The sequence below is a fragment of the Vicugna pacos genome, chromosome 25 (assembly GCF_048564905.1).
Source record: "Vicugna pacos chromosome 25, VicPac4, whole genome shotgun sequence".
Classification (NCBI taxonomy): Eukaryota; Metazoa; Chordata; class Mammalia; order Artiodactyla; family Camelidae; genus Vicugna; species Vicugna pacos.
The window spans coordinates 12,388,223-12,410,295 of NC_133011.1; the positions used below are offsets into that span (position 1 = coordinate 12,388,223).

Consider the following 22,073-nt stretch of genomic DNA (forward strand, 5'->3'; position numbering starts at 1 on the left):
GTATGTAATCACTAGATTAATTTCTTTTTTTTGGAAAATCAAGTAGTGTTTTTACTATATGATGTTAGTTTTCTGTAAACCAAGTTTTGTTTAGGATATAATTGTGCTTTTAACCATCAGTTTTCTCACTATTAATAAGTTTAATTAATTTAAATTCAATTTTAATTATTTAGCATATGTTTTCTTGATTCAAGCTGGTTTCTCTGGAATTTAATGAATTTAATGAGAATTAGAGTTTGTGATGCTTCCTAAAACTTTTCTCACCTTAGTCACATTATTCCAAAATTTAACGTCATGATTTCTGCTCAGTACCTTAAAATGAATATAACTTATCATAGACTTTTAAGAGAAAGAAAAATGCTGCACTATATAAAGATGATATATTTAAGATAAAAGTGAATATTTATAAGTTCTCTTTAACATTAAGAAAATTTGAGGTGAATTTCACGGTAACCATTGGGGTATGAATATTGCTCTGAAATGTAATGACAATTGAGATGCTTTTGTCAACAGACAAAACTAAGCAAATGGAGAAATATATAATAGATTATTGAGCACACCAGCCAGATTTCATATTAAGTGATCTCTAATTTGAACATTTTATGATTAAAGTTAAAAATTTAGTTATGTATCTTATACCCATATTAGAAGAGCTTTGTCAATTCAGGCCCTCACTTTTTATTAATTTCTTCAGTTGTAATTCCCTTTTAGACCTTTAAAAATATTAAAATATTAAAATGTATCCAGTTATATTTTGGTAACAGGTTAATACTGACTCTAATTCTGATGAATTACTAAACTTAAATTTTTGTGAGTATTAAGAACTATTTAGGTTCTCAAAATTAAGACACTGAATTTTGGATAAAAAATGTTATAGATTAAAAGCTTAAGTATTCTTCAACTGATATTTTAAGATAATTTCTAGCTTTTTGTTCAGTCAGCTACAAAATTTCTTTTATTTTGTAGAGAAGGAGAAGTTTGATTTTGTAGAGAAGGAGAAGTTTGATTTTTCTAAAGAATTTTTATTAATTAGATGGATATATAGGACATATAATCAGAAATAACATAGTAAAAGCTATTGAAAAAGTCATTAGATATGTCTGTTCTGGGAATACTTTGATTACAAAAGTGATAATAACAGAAAAGCTATGTAAGAAAGATGAGAGACACTACTAGGAGATTGTAAATGTCTTACTAAAATGAATTTCTTCTCTTTATTATTTTCTTTTCCTTTCTCTTTCATAAGCAGAGTGAACTTTTTCATTTGAGGACAGTGGTATTTTTTCCCATTTTGCACAATAAGTAGCATCTTTCTGCTTATTTTCTTACGTATTTTGACAGCACAGATGTTGTCATTTATGGTTACAAATATATATTTATTTCCTTCCATCATTTTAGGAAGTGCTAATGAATATTAGCTTTTTAATTTTTAAATTATGGCTTCCTTTTACTAGTCCATCTATATACATAATGCTCTGGGTGGCTGATGATGTCAGTACATAAGTGTGTGTATGTGTGTGTGTGTGTGTGTGTGTGTGTGTATGTGTGTGTGTGTTGTGTGGAGTTGGCTTCAGTAGGTGGAGGAGGGAGCGGAAGTTAGATTTCCATAATGAGTAAGTATCACTTTGTTACCTCTTTTGAAATCCCAAGGCTGTATTAGAATTTGGGCTCGGAGGGGGGAGGGTGAGGAGCACAGTGCAGGCATTTAGACAGATTTCAAATTCATTTCTTTGTTCGAAGTGAATATGGTAGAAAGGTAAGACTGTTAAATATTTGGAGGGAAAATAAACTTAAAAGTATATAGCATTTGGATTTATGAATGATGTTGGTTTAAAATCCATATAGTCATAATTTAAAATGTGTACCATTTTATCATTTTATTATGACTTAGAAGAAGTATGTTCCAGCAATATAATGTTTATAAATATAGTACATAATTGTTGTGGTAAGTCTAGAAAGCATAGATAAATAAATAAATAGAAATCACCTGTAATCTTGCCACTAGAATATAATCATTCACATTCATATAAATTTTTAAACAAAACTGTGATAAATATGTGTATATTATTTTGAAACTTGCTTTTTCACTTAGTAATATATTGTGTACTTTTTCCTTTAAATGTTTTTCTTTAAAAAATTCCTCCTACAGCGATTTTAATGGCTATTTAGTACTCCATTTAATTTAATTTGCTACTATAGGATATCTTGCTTGTCTCTAATTTATAGTATTATAAATAATGATGCCATGGAAATCCTTGACTATAAGTCTTGCATATTTTGTTACAACAAAATTCTTTGGTTGGCATAACTTTCAGGATGTAAAAATTACAATATGAAAGAAAAAAATGAAAGATTCTTGATATTTGTTGCCAAAATTTTGCACTAAAATATTTTTACCAAATTAAACTACAATCATCTGTTCAAGTAATATATGTTAAGTTCTAATCCCTTGGTCAGTTGTAATATTAGTAGCTGAGAATACAACACTGAACAAGATAGACGTGGATTTTACCTTCATGAAACTTAATTTTATGTTCATTCTTTGCATGCAGGAAAACACAAGCAAGATACCCTCTGGATAGAGTATTTTCCTCTATATTTAACCCAATTTCTGTCAACTGGAGACAATTTTGGTTTGCTCTAATGATGTAAAATAAGTATCCACACATATCATCCTTTGGGGAAACTCCTAGGAAGTCATAAGGCAACATTACAATTCCTATATCCTTCTATTTTTACTTTTGGCTAGTTTTGGTTTTAGTGGGATCTTACCTGGGCCCATAACTCACTTGCAGAATCATGACATTGCTAATGCCTGACAACAAAGATGATTTGTATATTATGTGAGCTGACTTTCTCAATATATTTATGTCAGTTCATGGACTGATGTTTTCTCAAATATATAATATATGTATAATGCAAATTGTTAGTTAAACGTTCAAGCACAAGTCTGTTGATTTTTTTTTAATTATTCAATTTTTTTCTTCTCTATGCTTGAATTGTGCTGCTACTTGTTATTATGCTAAGGCATAACTATGGAAGTGCCATTTGTATTAGGTGAGAAAATCAGTATGAGCTCAGGTTTATGACAGCTGAACTCTATGTTAGCCCTTTCACTGTCAACACTCCCTTATTTTTGATTCTTTTTAAACTTTATATTCTTCCAGAATTTAGCAGTTTCTTTCTTTAGAGGATTACATTTGTAATTCTCTCAATATTTTAAAATTAATCTGCAGCCTTTGGCTAAAGTTTTGATAGAGTATTAAAATAAAATACAGCCTTTAACTCTTTTGAAAGCGAGAAATCGCTCACAGTTCTTTTTTTCGATAGGAATATGTAAATTCTTATTGACAGTCATTTTATTTTACTTCAGGGTCTGTGGCTGATTAATAGTTGCAATTTTTCCTTAAGTTACTGTGTTTTAATATTCTCCTGACTCCATTTTTAGTGATGAGCTTGTATATATTGTACATATCCATTTTATATGCCCATTTAAAGGGAATAAATAACTGAAGAATAGGTATGTATCCTTTATATTTACTTAGAAACTTGATAGCCTTTTTAAGACCTTCCATAAATGAAAGTATTTTCTTTGAGCTTTTATCTTTTACATCTCATTGTTACAACCTTGTTATTTTAGAAGCATTGCATAAAAGGAATGTCCTAAAGTTAATAGTGCAGTAAAAGTAGGAAGTAATATTAAAAATACAAAATAAATTGTGGTGTACAAATTCAAATTCTTCATTTGCATAAGGCTGAATTTTTATAGATAATATCAGATATTTCACACTTAAATGAATTAATATTAATTACAAATTGTAATAAGATACATAATACTTTACCTTTTCTTTATGAGATATGTATAACCCATAGAGATAGAAAGCAGCTTAGTAGTTGCCAGAAATTGAGTCAGTGGGGAAGTAGGGAGCAATTACTTAATAGGTACAGGGTATTCTTCTGGTGTGATGAAAAAGTTTTAAAACTGGAGGGAGGTAGTGGTAGCACAGCATTGTGGATGCACTAAATGCCACTGAATTATATATTTTTAAATGGTTAGTTGCATGTTATTTTAATTTCACCTCAATTTTTAAAAAGCTAACAGAACAAAATACGTTTATATAGCCAAGTTTAATATGTAAGCTTATAGGAAAAGATTAGGTTTAAATTGACATGGATTTTAGATGGTTGATTTCAAATATCTGTGAGTTGCTCACTTAAGATCATTTTAGAAAACGGAAAAATGTTTAAAGGATTACTTTATTTCAAAGTATTCTTTTTTAAGTAAATCTTTTAGTTTATGAAGTAATATTTACTTGCAAAAATCTTTCATTACATTGATATTTTTGCTCTAAAACAGGTAGAAAAGGTGAGAAGGCAAGAAAAAGAAAATCTATTTCCAAATTGAGTGCCTTGTTACTCCTTTTCTTCAGCATGCCTCATTAATCTCTGTGAATCTCATACCCATCTCTTACCCACTGGCCAGAGAATTATCCATTTAGGATTTTGCAGACTGATATGAGTAGCTCACTCCATATCTAAACATTCCTTTCTTCCTTTGGAAATGTCTCCCCACAAAAGAGAAGGCAGCTTAGATTTGAAGCTGTCTTTGTTTTTGAAGAGAGAAAAAGATGACTCATGATTGAATGACAATCTGCTCTTCAGGTCTGCTTGCCTTTGGATTTTAGATTTATGTCTTAAACAGTGTCTGCCTGGTGATGGTTGAATTGGACAACAGTCTTCCTAGTACCTATTATCTGTTTCTGTAGAGCAGTGGAAAAGTCTGAAGCCTTTAACTATCTGCAGCTGTTAATTAGACAAGCTAGACATCCATGAGAAATGTGAGCAAATGGGATGGAATCTTGGTAAAAGGACAAAAATTAAATGCCTTGAAATCCATTCCCAGACCCAGAGACATGCATCTGATTTTGTTCCTGCTTTAACTGTTGGCATTCCTTAATAAAGGCAGAAAATTCTGATGATTGTGATATCTTTGGGAGACTTGTTTCAAAATGAAAACAAAATAAGTTAGAAGAGGAAAGAAATTTGTCTTTAAGAATTTGAAATGGAGTGATTTAATCAGAACCAGGCTCTATTACACTATCTTATTTTTTTTGTTTCAGTGTGGGTGAGTGTATTTAGCCTTTTCTTATGCCTGTTTCCTCATCTACCTGTTGGAAATAACAGCAGCCACCTCCTAGCATTGTTGGAGGCAATAAATTTGCAACAAACTGTCAGTAAAGGCTTGAAAAATATAAAGAACTGTATAAATAAAAAGAATGAGGTATTATTGTCATCAATAAGTATAATTAGCTCTAAATCGTATAATTTCACGTGGTACACAACAAATATCTGAAAATGGTATTTAAATACTAGAACCTGGTATAGATTCTTAAAGTATGAATCAACTAATTAATCCAGTTTGTTCCAGTATACATTACTCTTTCTGTGTTTATTCTTTTAAGGAATGCTAAAGCCAACTTGGCTAGTGTTTTTTAGACTTTTGTTAGACATATAATTTTGGAAAAGTTGCATAATTTCTTCTACAGATGACTTATCACTAATAATTCTATAGTGTATTTTCATCTAATTAATTCTTGTACTATGATTTTTTTCGATGTGGTGTGTTTAAGGGTGAAACCTGGAATATCTTGACTCTCGTATTATGTTTACACTCATTCTTTCAGAATATATAAACCCGAATATATTATTTTACGTTCAGTCCTAATTCGTGTTATGTTGCTTACATTTAAAAATCTGATTTAAAAATTATAAGATTTTGTATAGTTTTTATATTCATTTTAGCATTTTGGGAAAATTAACTTATTCATTGCATTGAACTACTTAATTTACATATATATTGCCATGGAAAAATGTATTTAAGGGATAGTTGTATGTGTTTTTTACTTTTGGTCTTTTAGTTCCAGCGTGTTGTCCTTTTGGTTTTGTTTTATTGCTTTTTTCTTTAATTTTGCTTACCAGAGCCAAAGCCTTAGTAGAAGAACAACGCCTTTTGTTCCTAGGGTTCAGGTAAAGGCCTTGTCTGCCTGATAGAAGCTAAAGTTGTGTTTTAACCCTTATTTGTATGTTTTTGGAAAATGCGTAGTAGGAAAACTTTTTTTGGTATGTTGCTCCGAACCATATTATTGACTTTCAAATCATTTTATGAGCCAGCTTGTAAAATTCTGCATGGAGATTAAAATACAATAAAAATTTAAAGAGACAATCTTTGTTAGTGATTTTATATGATGAGAATACTAAAACTCCTAGGTTTCAGGTTGGCGTTTAATGTAGATTCCACTTACATTTGTAACATTGACAGAAATAGCTGACTTTGTACTGTTGATACGTTCCTTTATTACTCTAAGTTTGCTGTCTCTTTAAATCACTCATTATGTCACTTAACATCTACATTCTCTTGCATTTTCCAAGCAATAACTCCTTGAGGAGATTGGCAAATAAATTTGTACCTTATCTAAAATATGAATTTTATGCATATTATATATAAGGTTCAACTTTTGAAAAGTATATTACTTTAAAAGAACAAAATCACAATCCAGATGAAATGTGTTGGGTTTATTTTGTTTACATTTTGTAATTGTGATTCCATTTAATTTTACTGTAATTCTTGGGTACAAGTTGTTTGCCTCTTTTCATTAGGAAACCCTTATATGGTAAAGTAATGTCAATATAGTTTTCTTAAAAAAGTAGTATTATGCTTTTCCTTGCTTTGCTGCATGGTTTTGTTTTTTGGTTGTTGTCAGTTTTCAATAATACTATTTTAGTTTAAATTTAAAAAAATAAAGCTCTCCTAGTTAATACCATGTACTGTAAAATATTTACTTATACAGCTCAGGTTCTGCTTGGTTAATTTAAAATGGTTACCTGGTAAATAAAGCTGGAATGATAATTGTATTAAACCAATTAAAATGATATCAATATTTTTATTAATGAAATTGAGGTAAAATAAGAAGTATGTCATATCTACAATTGTGGAAATACATTTGTTATATTTGGGGGAATCAACAGATATTTTCTAACCATTCACTGAAAAAGCACAGAGAAGATATTTTGGAATGTGATAAATAACCTAGCAAATAAAATAATTCTATTTTCATAGTATGAACTGGATATCTATTAAAAACTTCAATGCAAGTCCTGTAGTACAAAATGAAACTTAGGGTTATTGATCAAATGCCCAATTCAACAGTTTATTAAAAAGTATAATTTTAATTTAAAAAATCAGTAAAATTAAAATGTGCCTGTTTTATATATCTATTATTTTAATATTTTTAAAGTATAATTTTATAAACTGGAAAGTAATAATGTAAAAATATAAAAGCCTAATATCTGTTTATATGAGAATGAATGAGAAATGAATATAATTAATATGTGATATTTTTGGTTTCCCATGGCATAAGAAAATCTAAAAATAATAGTATCTATCAGGCATTTGAAATATATATCTTAAATGTCTGGCTGTGATGATTTTTAAAGGAGCAAAAATATTGCCTGTGGAGACAGCAATAAAGGCTTAGTCTCAGTCCCTTAAAAAAACTCATAGAAATCACTGATTTGTTCCAATAATTATGAGCTTAGTCTAATAATAATAATAGTAATTTTTCTTTGTTTCTTAAGTGTCTAGTTTATTGGAAAACAAATTTTTTAGCCTTTCAGAAGTTTTTTCTCTTTAAAGTGCCTAATATTCATATTGTGATCCTCAGAGAGGGATTTTTTAATATCATGGAAAAATAAAAACCATAAGCTTTTTTATTACTATAGAAAACAAAGAATATCAGAAATTGATGTGGTTTTGGTCACAAAATTTAGAGGAACCGTGATGCTCCCTGACATCTCCTTTTCATCTCATATATGAGACTTTTCCCCCCTCCTCATGTCTTTTGCCAGAATGGTCTCTTTTTCCCCACCTGCCTTATCTGCATCTTTGTTCTAATATTGTCTGGCAAGCAAATATTTGAACTTTTTTGCCATTTAAATGTTAGAGGCTTTTTTTTCAGGTTGTTGGTCACCTAGTCTGAAGTAGTGGTTCTTAAGCTTTAATGACAATGAGAATCGCCTGGAGGAGTTGTTAAAATGCAAATTCTCTGGGCCTCATTCCGATTCACTAATGAGAGGTGGGCCACAGGAATTTGTAACCTTTAAGCAAATAAGCCAGATTAATACTGTTGCAGTTTTGTGAACCACAGTTTAGAAAAAACTTTGTCTTGAGTCTGTACTTAGCAACTCCATTCAGAAAACTCTGTTACACAGCCTCAGGGTAATACCTGCATTAAACATAAGGACTTAAAGAGTAGTCATAATCATTTTTAAAATTTACATATGTCTTGTAATTATTTTTATAAGAGGGCTAATTCCACTTGACCAAAAAGAAAAGTGTATAAATAATTCTATATACTCTTCCGGGCCTTTAGTCGTCTGACTCCAACGTCTTACTCAGCCTCTCATTCTCTAAGATATAAAGTGACGGACTCAACAAAGCCATGTTGAAACTGAACAATTGGAACTGAACTACCAATATATCATATATATATTTGTATGATTTTTTTGTATATGGTAAATATTTATTTATATATCCTAGAGTCTGACCCAGAGCTGTCTGCTTTAGAGACAATAGGAAAAGACTGACATGAAATGTATATTTAGATTTTTTCAACTGCTGCAAACATTGTACATCCAAATTAAAGGAAAAAAATCAAAGCATTGGAAATATAAATATACGTATAATATATATTACATAAATATAACTTTTCCCAAATTTCCAATTCAATTTCAGTTTTAAGATAGTGGGCAGAGATGTGCTGAGTTTTGAACCAAATGTGGATCAGAGTCATAGTCATCACAGATACTGACATGTTAGACTCAGCTAGCCAGGTGTGGGAGTATGAGGTATGTGTGTGGGAGGTGACAATTGTTAAATGAATTTAGCAGTAGAATGTGAAGTTCTAATCCTTAATTATGGCTTAGGCAAATTATTCTAATTTTGTCATCTCAAATTATAAAATATACCCTTATTATTCTAAGGGTAAATACATTTGCTTCACAAATGAAAAAGAGACTATGTCTGTGTAAGAAATTTTAAAAGATGAATTTATTACAGTTTTAAATACAAACTAGTCTATTGACTAAAGATACTAATAATTCCCAATTGCTTATAATCTTTGCTGTTACACAACATTTGCTTAAAAATTCCCTACGAATGCCTTATAAAGAAGTTATCTATTCAATTAATTTGAGCACTTATTCTGAACTCACTATTTAGGGGAACCTACAAAATGAACTATAGGGGTTCTTGCATAAAGACAGAGACAGAGCAATCCTATATAAAGTCCTTAGTTATGGTAGTGTAATTATTATGTGCATGTTAATATCTAATTAGATAACAAAAAGCCTAAGTGATTTATCAGTCAAATTAAAATATCTGAATTATTTTTTTCTATTCATTGAAGTTATTATAGCATATCCTTTTATCTTAACTGCAATTTACTAAGTGACGTTATATTTTGTGCTAATATTAGTGTAAGAGAATGGGGCAAAGATTGGGAATGTAAACATTATACTAAAGTAGTAAATGTTTAAACTGATAAATGAATATTTTTGCTTTTCAGATAAAACTATGGTTTGACAAGGTTGGTCACCAATTAATAGTTACAATTTTGGGAGCAAAGGATCTCCCTTCCAGGGAAGATGGGAGGCCAAGGAATCCTTATGTTAAAATTTACTTTCTTCCAGACAGAAGGTAGGGATATGAAACAAAAATAAATATTCTTGAAAATAAATGAGAAATGTTAATAGCAGTGGTATTTTGATTCTATATCATTTATTTTTAAATATCATACCAGTAAGATATTTATGAAGTTTAACATAAGCATAATGATTCTTAAGAATCAAAATAATAACAGTAAATACTTTTGAGATGGTTTTAAAGCCTATATCAAATGTTTGTAATATAGATTATTTTATTAAATATTTATTTTAGGTTGTGCAGATTACATCTTAAATAATGTATATTTTCATTTATCAAACTAATTAAAAATTATTTTCCTTTAAATCAAATGCATTTTTAACACAAACTACAGAGGTAAAAAGCTGGAAATTGTACTAAAGGGTATTCATCATGTTCCTCTACAATTTCTGTCTTCTCTTACTAAGATATTATTTCTCTATGTTCTGTAAAATTAATGGATGTGCTTTGTATTTCATCACCCATGTCATCAAGGAATCTTTACCACTAGACCAAGAATCAACTTCCTAAAGTGTCATTTGCTTTGTGTCCATGATCATCAACACACCTGATATTGATAATCCTGAGTTAAATAGAGGAATCAGGATAGGAGAAATAGCTTATCCCCAAATCATCTAATCATTCTTAATTTTAGGCACACACCAAATAAAGGAGATTATTCAATACGCATCATGAAAAGAGAAAGAAGTAATGCACCAATTACCCTTTCCCCAGCTCTTCTGCATCCCTTGCTTCCAGGGCTGGTCTGGTTACTTTTCTTAGGTTGTAAAAAGCTGGGCACAGATGTGAACTTAATCATATTTATACATTTTTGGATCATATTTTACTTAGTTCAGGTTGAAAGTCATCAGTGTTGAGTTGAGTGCCAAAGCATCATCTGAAGAACAATCTCAACAAAGAAAAGGACAAAAGAAAGGAATAGGCAATTAACAAAGGCCTTACATTTTCTTTGATACATATTTTGAAATGAAATTTGTAAAACAAATTCCTTAAACACTATGTCCAAGTGTCACATCTAAAGCTATTAGAAACTGTTCGCCATAAAATTTTATCTTATAAAGTGTTCTTGAAGAAGGTTGTTTTCTAACAACTTAGGTTGTATTTTGGAGAGGGATACACTAGATACAGGAGAATGTGGGGCGAGAGGATGGCCGTATCCCAGGTCTCATTGAGTTCTTGGGACACTCCCCACCCCAGGTGAGTGTTCTTGGCTTCAAACAGTAAAGAATTCAACAGCAAGCCACATTTGAGTAAAAGTAGATTTATTCAGAGAGCTACATACTCCACAGACAAAGTGTAGGTCATCTCCGAAGTCTAGAGAGGCCACAAGGCGTGGGGAGTGGAGAGGTAGGGGAGAGGTTAAAGTGAAAGTAAATATACACTCCATTGACAGAGCGCAAAGTAAAAATAGATACACGCTCTATTGACAGACTGCAGTCCTTCTCACTTAGAAGGGAGAGCAGCCACAAAGTGTGAAGGTTGTTAGTTTTTATGGACTTCATATGCTAACGAGTGGAGAATTATTCTAACTGCTTTGGGAAAGGGGTGAGGATTCCCAGGAATTGGGCTATCACCCACTTTTTGAACTTTTATGGTTAGCCTGAGAACTGTCATGGCGCCTGTGGGAGTGCCATTTACCATGTTGATATATTACAATGAGCGTATAATGAAGCTTAATGTCTACTGGAAGTCAAATCTCTTACCATCTTGGGCCTCAAGGTCTGTTGGGAGTTGACTTTTCCGCCATCTTGGTGTTAATAGCTGTGTCATTCCTTCAGTGGCTGTGCCCTGCCCCCTTCCTTCCTGTCCCACTTTGAACTGCAAGAGAAGAAGAGGATATCCAATAACTGAATGTTAAATCTAGCTTAAACTTCAATTGGATGACAGATGTCAGAGCCATATTAACCTACCATCCTGGATGCAGGCCAAGGCGCTTGCCTTCTCAGAACACACCTAGTTTACTTGTGTAAGCATCCTTAGAATGCAGTCATAGAAACCTGCAGGAAATGCTGCATTCCCATCTATGCTTTTATGCACACATATAACTTGTTTCTATTTATTCAAACTTTTGAAGAAAAATGCGTACTTTTTACGATGATAGAAGTCTCTTAAATTATAACTTTTTTTTGCTATTTTTGTTTAGTTTTATTTTATTTTACATACCCCTGTCCTTCCCCCACTTTCTGAGCAGACAGAGCTAAAATGAAAGAGAAAGTCCCTTTAATGACTCCTTTATATTACAGATGTAGGGTTTTTATCTTTTCTCAACATGAAAGAATATGAGAAACATTTAAATACTTTTTTCTCATATTATTTCTCAGCTGAGTTTCCTTGTCAGTTATCAAGAATTTGAGGACTATTTAGGCAAATTTAAGCTTATTTTATCAATAGATTTGTGTCAGGGTTTTACCCTTAATGGAGAAATAACTCTCTGGTTAATTCGAATAGCTATATTAGCATTACATTGTCATCTCAACTTTTTTTTTTTCTGTTAACACAAGTTTTTATACATGAATAAAGGACTATTTGTGGTTTTGGTATGAATTATTTATTTTTTCTTGACAATTTTTCTGGGAGAAAGACTATAGTCATTGGTCGGTGTCTGCAGAGGATTAGTCTCAGGGTGTCTGGTCTCAGGATTGGTCTGTGGATGCCAAAATATTCAATGCTCAGGTCCCTTATATAAACTGGCATAGTTGTGCATCTGCAGGTACAGAGGGCCAACTGTACTTTCTTAAACAAGGAAAACAATTGATGCCTTTTTGTTGGTAAGATTTTCTGAAGGGGGAAGTGAGGCCACATTGAAGAGATTTAGTCTAGAATGTCAGTATGTCAGTTAAGCCATTCAAAACATTATTTTCCATATAATGTACTAGGTACTCTAAAAAGTAGCTGGGCATGCTTTAACACTTTCTTATATCTTGAATTAGAGTTGGTTACCAATCAAAATATATTTCTCTCTTTCATTTTTGAGTGAAAATACCAAGGCACAGCCTCCCCAGTTGAGGGACACTATACCTTCTCAGTTCTCCCTGCTTCCTGTTTCCCGGCTCTCCTAGGACTGTGCTGTGCTGAGGGAATTTGTAGCAGTTAATACAGTTCCACTTGGAGTTCACTGTCACCTCTCACTTCTCTTTTGATAGCTTAAATTTACCTTCCTAGGTGATTTTCTTTATTCCCATTCAGCCAGTGGTCCTCTCTAATAAACTAGAGTAGTGATCTCCAAAAAGAATGGATGTACCTAAGAGATGCATTAGATAATTCATTAGTTCAGAAAGAAATATTTGAATTTTTATTTCTACCTATTTTTAATTTTTATTTTTGTATATTTACCAATGAACATAGTGTATTAGTACAACAATATAGTAATACCTGCATATAATTTATAAATATATGTATATATAAAGGGATGTGTAATCAAAAACATTCACTTGATACAAATATGTAGTCAAAACAGTATAAAAGCCTCTGAGCTGGAATTTCTGTCTATCAGGATGGCCAGTTTGCATTTGTAGCCCAGATTATATTGACTTCCTCCCACAGAAATAATTTTATTGTTTTTAAAGAACTGATAGATGTCAAATGGACTAGTATGTATTTCTTGTATGTAAGAAAGTAATTGATAAGATGTAATTACAATTGCTCATTAGCTAAACTATGGATGTGAAATTGTGAACATCACAACTTACTAGACTTATTATATAATAAGACTTCTGTAGTTTAAGTGAATAGTGTATGCAGTTACTACCTGTTAGTTACAAATACTATGTATAGTATTTGCATATGTACAAATACTAAAAATAATAGTATATGCAACCAATAGTTTAATTGCCATTTTGAAGGTTTCCAATAGGGCAATGTGTTTTTAAAAAAATTAGAGTTAAGATTTTTCAATCTGATTTTACTTAGATTTTGAGAAAGATTATGTTTTAAATTGTCTATCATGGAAATTTTCCAGATTTATTGAAATATTGCTATCTTTAAGTCATAAAGTGGTATAATTATATGCCTTATAAATTTTAATAGTGATTTTAAAGAGTATAATATTTTTAATGTGTGATACATTTGTGGGAAAACTTGACTTCTTTGCTGAGAAAATTTAAATGAATTATTTTTAGGGCAATAGTTAAAATATTTATGTAAGTTCATATATTCTTATTTTTTTCATAGTGATAAAAACAAGAGAAGAACTAAAACAGTAAAGAAAACATTGGAACCCAAATGGAACCAAACATTCATTTACTCTCCAGTCCACCGAAGGGAATTTCGAGAGCGAATGCTGGAGATTACCCTCTGGGATCAAGCTCGAGTTCGCGAGGAAGAGAGTGAATTCTTAGGAGAGGTATCTAGAGCTATATTAAAGCTTAGACTATTCATGTCATCCTCGATACTTCTGTTTATATGACTAAAATTTTATAAAATTTCATAATTTTATATTTTATCAGTAAAATTTTATATTTTGAATATCTGAAAAATCTGTTTTGAATATTTGAAAAAATAAACAATTTCTTTAACTGAATGAATTTAGCTGCTGCTTTAAGACAAAACTTTTTGATGTCTTTATAGTATGTGTATATCATTTTAGTTTACCAAACAGATTGTACCAATAGTAATTGAATGATTTATTCATGGATATTTTTAAACCTAGTACTGTATCTGTAATGCACTAAGGACTGAGTCTTCAAAGGTGAATAAGGCATATACCTTTATTTAAGGAATTTACAATCCAGTGGGGATATACACAAGTGAGGGAACAGTTAAACGTAGTGTGGCAGATGCTCTTCCAGGGAAAGTGCAATAGGAATACATAATTGCTGTGCAGGAGAGGGGAAGTGGTCCAGGGAAGGCTCCACAGAGAAAGTGGAATTTAGCAGTCAAGGGGAGTTACGTCCCTGCACTGGGAATAACAAGATACTAGGGTTGCGGAGGCCTTGGACAGCTGCACTGAAATTGGAAGAGAAAGTGATAAGAAATGAGACTTGAGAGGTAAACTGACATCAGATTATGTCCCTTAATATATCATAATTAAGAGTTTGGATTTAATTCGGTGGATAATGAGAACAAATGACAGGTTTTAAAAAGAGAATGATTTGATTGCATTTGTACTTGAAAAAATTATTTCTAGCTAGAATGTGGGGAATGATTTGGAGAGGGCAAGCGGAGAGGCAGTTCTCCCACCATTAACGTACCAAGATGATTGCTTTCAGTCTTTTTTCAGTGTGGTTGGTTTTCCTGAGTAAGTTAAATGGTAATATCACAGGAAAAACAACAATCTATAAAAATACTAAACTGAATGTTATTAGTTAAGGAATCGAAGAGTGGTAAACCAGTTGGGAAGAAGGTTAACATGGTTACTAGGAGCAGAGATTGGCGCTAGCTGCCTGGTTCTACATTCTTGACACTGCTCCTTCGAGGCCTTAGTCCTTGAGCAAATTATTTAATATATTTGTGCTTTAGTTTCCTCTTCAATCAAGTGGGACTGATAGAAGTATGCAACTCAGGGCTAGAATGTGTATTAAATATGTGTGTGTGAATCTCTATGTGTGTGTAGACATTTAGAATGCAGCGCCCATAATTTTGAAAGTGACTAGGTAAAATTTAGGAAGAATGAAGAGTAACTTGGTTATTTTGCTCCTCGACCGCCCGTGGCTAAATAGTGGTTTATCATTATGTAACAGTTCCCATCTGCATTGACACAGACACTGTCATACTTGTACATGACTTTAAAAGAAAATAAAAAGAACCACTTTATTTCTATAGACAATTTCCTTTGTAAATTTATTAAATAGTTGTATTATAAAATCCAATCATAATATGGTTCATATTAAAAATCTATTTCTTTTCTTTCTTGGTTTTAATCCTTAGCAGCTTGGTGTGTTAAACACAGAGTTTTAAGTAAGACAGACTTTGATTCATATTACACCTCTTTCACTTACCAGTGGTGTGAACTTAAAGCAAGTTTTTAAACCTTGTTTAGCCTTGGTATCCTTATCTGAAAGCTGAATAATAAGACCAAACTTAATTTCTGAGAATTAAGATAACATATGACGTAGTTCTTAACACACAGTAAGCACTTCTAATTTGTTTTTATCTACCCATTTAAGAGTTTGTAAAGGTTAAATGAATGTAAACGAAAATCCTTTTTAAACTATAATAGTATACATATATTAGTTATTGTTATGGATTTTCGGTATTAAGTGTTATTTATGTAAAGGCATATTTAACAGCCTCTAGTAGATAGTTGGTCAAGGGTCTACAAAATAAATGTCTAAGATACTTAAAGCTATTAAATCAATAAGAAGTTATAAATATTTATCTTTTATTTAGTTATCATCAAACACATGGGCAATTTGGCAGCATAACCTTGCTTTTGACCTAACAGCATGACTATTATAATTATTATTATTACAGTGAAGCCATTGAAGAGAACTTCTGTATTATTGTTGTAAAACAGTCCTTTGTCTCTTGCCTTTGTAGATTTTAATTGAATTAGAAACAGCACTGTTAGATGATGAGCCACATTGGTACAAACTTCAGACCCATGATGTTTCTTCATTGCCACTCCCCCACCCTTCTCCATACATGTCACGACGACAGCTCCACGGAGAGAGCCCGACACGGAGGTTGCAAAGTAAGTTCCCAGTAAAATTTATCATACGTTTATTGAATTATCTTGGATGATGTATATGGCATAGAATTTGAAGATACCACTACAAGTATTGACAGGCATCTGTGAGTATTTGAATAGCTATTATTGAAGCTTTAAAATTGCTTGATACACTAAACTGTGTGCTTGTAGTATTCACTCATCATAGTATAAGCAAAATGAAGCACAGTTAGCTCTTAAAATCTTAAATATAGGAATCAGACAGCTAATACAGTAGAATTTGATCATATAGCTGTAGATATCTGAAATTATGCTTTCCACTTTCTTTAAGTCAAGAATTTTGTGAATACGTAGCATAGTGGTTAAACCCATGACCATGAATATTACTGAGACAAATCCGACTTTAAATTTTAATTCTCTCACTTAAGAGTTCTGTGACTTGAGATAGGTCATCTCTCTGTTTCACTCTCCTCATTTAGAAAATGGAAATAATAATACCTACATTATAGGATGCTTCTAAGAGTTAATCTCAGGAATATAAACTGTTGTTGTTGTTAACATCATCATCAGTGTTTGCATTTTACCCTGAATTATGCAGAGTCTAAACTACAAACTAGATCAATGCAGAGAATCTTGAGGGAAACTCAGAAATGTTTTCCACACTGAAAAGTGGCATTGTTCGTTCGTTTGTTGTTCCTACAACTTTTTCCTGATGAATCTGTTATTGAAAGGTGAAGTGGGTACGTTTTGCTTTGGACCCAGTATTCATGGGATAGTTTTAACTTCGTGGAGCCGTTATATGTCAAGTTTAGCAACATTTTTGTTGAGTAATGGAGAACTGATTGACCTTAACGAAATTTCAGAAATGTAAATTTATAAGATTGAATGCCATGTTATCATGGCATCAATCATGAAAAGTATACCTGGCCACATAACAAATGACTCTTGTCTAAATGGATCACACCCTTCTGCTGAAAAGGGGCTAAGTTACGCATCAGAAGGCTGTTTGTCAAATAGAGAATTAGAGCAAAGTGTTGGTCTTAAGGAATAGTTAGTCACAGGAAAGCCTAGAGAATTATCTTCACTCCTTTTTAAAAAATGATCTCTCTATTGACTGATTTTTTATTTTATTAGATACAGTCTCTTACACATGGAGGGCATCTAGTTTTTCAGCTTCCCCACAGAGTAAACACCCACCCACCCTTATCTGCAGTTGCCAGTACAACAGCCTTTGTCGTAATTACACTACCGTGAAGTTCATGTGGAGTAAATTAGAGTGGCTACTCTCTCTGGCCACTGTAATCTTCTCAATACATTCTGTAATTACAGTACAGGATGCTGGGTTACTACATGAAGGTTCCTAGTATAATTCATTTTCTATTAATATTTAATAGTTTGTTTATTCAAGTTTATGGGCTACTAATGTTAGCTACTTTCTTAAAGGATTGACCTCTTCTCTGTTTACTTCTGTTGTTACTGCAATAAGGAGTGGGTTAGATTACTCTCAATACCTGAAACTCTTAAATCTGTGATTTGCATTATTTTTTCCTCCCTAGCTAAGAAGAGTACATGTGAAGAACAATGAGAATAGAGTACTTTCTAGGTAGCTGTATAAATCATGGATTTTCATGCAGTTAATTTAGTTTAATCAATTTTGCAGCTTTTATATTTTCTATTCTCTTCAGTTACTTAATCATTAATAATATTAAACTTACCCAGGGGAAATATAATAGCTCCATGTTGTACTGTGTCAGTCTAGTCACTACCTACCAATTAACCTCTAATAAAATTAATTTACAGTGTTCAAATATATGACTAAATTTGGTGTTTTAACCTAAAATGTTACCACAATTTATTAGCAATGTATAGGCCTAAAGATAGGTAAAAACATGTACACATGCACAAAAGACTAGGAAGTAACACTCAGAAATAATCAGAAAGTTCAAGACATTACCATTGACTAAGTATATGTTGCTCGTCAATGACAGGTTCAAGTTAGGGTATTAGCAAAGTATGTGTATTAATGATTTTGGAGTTTTATTGATGACAAGAACCTTTTTTGGGGTTTTTCTCCATGGAGAAGTAAATACTGCATTTATTTATAAGTATGTTTAAATTGTCAAAGATCATGATGATTAACATGATGCAACATATATGTATGAATAGTTAACCATCAAAAATGTGTGGTAACTTCTTATTTATTCCCTACAGCCACATAATATAATAAGATGTTTTGGTAATTCAATCTCTGAGGCTCATGAATAGCATTCTGAGGCTATGAACTAATTAACTGTACATTCACTGATACATAAAATGAGTAAATGATAACGTTAGGATTCTGTTCTTCCCACTGATGATTTCCTGTTTTAAATTTGTAGATTCAAATGATTCAAAGCAGTGCTTCATTAAACAGATATAAGTAACATCATTTATTAATATATAAGGAAATACTTAAAAATCATTCTAAAAATAATTGTTTCATGTATCTGTGGTTAATTAAATACTCTGAAAAAATCTTTTTGAGATGGAGTCCAGACAACTTTGATTACTATAACCTTTGAATGATTTCCCAAATTAAGACACTGGAGGAAGTATTTGAAATAGATGTCCTGTTATACCACTATTCCTGCACATGGCAAAATAAGGAGGCTGTATGTGTAAAAAATCTATAGCAATGATTACATGCTCATTGCTCAAAAGTCTGAAAGAAATTAAGCTATGTGAATTCAAGATTTTAGTGAGGAAGTATCAACATTTCCTACAACATTTTTTCTTCAGGCTGCTCTTGCCCAGTCCCTTCATAGACATTGTTTTGAGATCACCAAAGGAAGTAGTGCAATGGGAAGAGCAGTGCACATTTCAAAGAGTGATTGATTAAGCATTTTTGAAAATGTGTCAGCAAGACTGAAGCTATGAATTCAAATAATTAAAATGCATCAGTCAAGAAGGGAGGTTGCTTTTTTAGATGGCAAAATATCTCACATATTCACATAATTTAATTTTTGATTCATTGATGAGAAACTATTCATTACTTACCCAGAATATAAAGAGATTGTTTTGGAAAGTAAATTTTAATATTTACATTTTTATTGTTATATTCTTATCTGTTATTCAGTTAAAGTTTTACAGTATCTCAAGGTAAAAATCTTCCTTTTCATATTTGTTTATTCCTTGATATCTGTTAACAGTTCTTGTCATAATTTGAACCATAAAGATCCAGTCAGAGTTCTCTTTAATTTGATGCTACATTTTTTTTCTCTCACATCATCCAGACTTATCTCAAACAAATATTAATTCTTAGTGAAGTATAATATTATCACCCCTTTCACTTTTTAAAATAGAAAACATTGTATCTACAATACTTCAATTCAGCCCCATGACCACAAATCTTCAAAGAAAAGTGAATGGAAACAAATCATGAGACAAAACTAAAATGATGCTGTTGAAAGGTATACGATAAAAGAGATATGATTTCATAATTATAGTTTCTCAGGATTTAAACTGTTTTCTATAATGTGGAGATTTGGAGCTAATATTTCTTCCAATTCTTTGCGCTGTTGTGTTACCCATCTCCTTCTTGGATGGCAGTTACAGTATAAAGACCTCTTGACATTTTTCCACAGGTTATTGAGTCTGGTTTTTTTTTTTTTTAATATATTTTTCTCTTTTCCTCAGTTTTGATTATTTTTATTCACCTGTCTTCCAGTTGACTGATACTTTTCCTCTACAGTGTCCAATTTTCTGCAAAAACCATACTATGAATTGTCTTATTAAATATATAGTGGTTTTCATTTTAAGCTTTCTCATGTAGTTTTCTTAGAAGTTTCTGTGTCTTACCTGAAATTCCCCTTGCTTTATTATATGTGTGCATGTGTATATAAATATGTGTAGGTATATGTAGATATATTAAATAATTTACAGGATTATACATACACCTATATGTGGATATAAATATTTATGTCTGCATACGTAGTATCTATTTATAATATAATAATATATATTTATATTCATATATAAGCCTATAAATTCTTTAATATATCTATTGTATTTACTTATTTCATTTATTTATTTAATTGAAGTATAGTCATTTACAATGCGTCAATTTCTGGTAAACAGCATAATGTCCCAGTTATGCACATATATATATATGTATATATATACATATATATAGCATATATATATATATATATACACACACACGTATGTTTGTTTTCAGATTCTTTTTCATTAAAGTTTATTACAAGATATTGAATATAGTTCCCTGTGCTATACAGAAGAAATTTATTTTTTATCTATTTATATAGAGTGGTTAACATTCACAAATCTCAAAGTTTGCTAATTCCATCTTAAGTCTCCTGTGGGCTTGCTAATATTTCTCTCTTTTCCTTTGATTATGGATCACCTTCTGTGTATTTATCTACTAATGTTCTTGTGTACTGGACATTGTGTTTAACACATTACAGAGACTCTGGATTTTGAAGAATAATGCATTTCATTTTAGCAGACAGTGAAATTACTGAAGGATCACCCAAAACCAATGGAAGACATGTTAGGTTGTTTTTATTTTGGTTCCCTTTTGGTTCTTTTCATAGTTCTAAGATATAGTTCTTAGTTTAGTTTGTGGTTGTTTTGTGTAAGGTTTGAACTATAAACAAAGTTCAAGATATTGCTTAAAACCTATGATATAATGGGACTCAAACTCCAGACTGTATCCTGAACATCAGGAGCCTGCTAAAATCTCCTTGCTTCTCTTTTAGCCTTTCAGCTGTGGCTTTCTGCTCGGTTTCTTGCTTTTCTCTCTGCATTTTACAATTCAGGCAAGGATTTGAGGGACCGTTGAATGTAAATTTTGGGTTTCCTCCTTCTCTGGCTCCCTCCTTTCCAGGATTTCCCCCTGTGAGAGCTGCTCTCACAACTCTGAATTCTGACTTTTGAATTCTGACCTCTGACCTTGTAAGACTGAAGTTTTTCTTTTTTGAGTGTAATTCCTCTGCAGTGAACCAAATTGGGATGGCCCTTGGGGGAAAACTGGTTAAATAGGTATTTTTCTTATTTCCAGGGTCATATTACCAATTTCCACCTTCATTTGTTCTCTGGTGTCTTTAAACAGTTTTTTGTTGTTGTTGTTGTTGTTGTTAAAATTTTTTCCCAGAATTTAGAATTATTAAAAGCAGGAGAGTTAGCCCAATATAAGCTACTCTGCATTCTCAGAGGCTGAACTCTACATTTTAAAGTAAACTTTTCAGTGAAGTATAGAATTCACACAGAAGTGTATGTAAATCCTCGATATACTGCCGGGTAAATTTTGATGAAGCAACCACACTGTGTTACTAGCACCCACATCAAGAAATAAAATATCACTAGCATCCTACCAGCCTCTCTGTTGCTCTCTTCCAGTAATTACTTCCCCTGTCAAGTAACAACCATGCTGGCTTCAAAAACCATAGAATACTTTTGCTTGTTTTTAACTTCATAAAAGTAGAATACTTACACATATATGGATTTTATAGAAATGAGATTACACAATATTATGCTTTAACATCTGGCTTTTTTTCTTACCACTATGTTGTGAGAGTCATCAATATTGTTGCATATAACTGTAGTTTATTTTCATTGCTACATGATAGTTTTTTTCTATAAATATACACCAATATATCCAATTTTTAGATTGGTTATGAAAGCTATTTGTCTCGTGAATTCTTATGC

General features: G+C 31.7%; 1 protein-coding gene across 4 annotated transcripts in view; it reads left to right on the top strand.

The window, feature by feature from the left end:
- Positions 1-22,073, top strand: part of RIMS2 (regulating synaptic membrane exocytosis 2) — a 436,528-nt gene that overhangs the window by 181,624 nt on the left and 232,831 nt on the right. For all 4 annotated transcript variants that reach the window (XM_072949585.1, XM_072949586.1, XM_072949591.1 and 1 more), the window contains 3 exons: positions 9,624-9,754; positions 13,931-14,102; positions 16,238-16,391. In XM_072949585.1, coding sequence (XP_072805686.1) covers positions 9,624-9,754; positions 13,931-14,102; positions 16,238-16,391 — 457 coding nt within the window. The remainder of the gene's footprint in view (positions 1-9,623; positions 9,755-13,930; positions 14,103-16,237; positions 16,392-22,073) is intronic.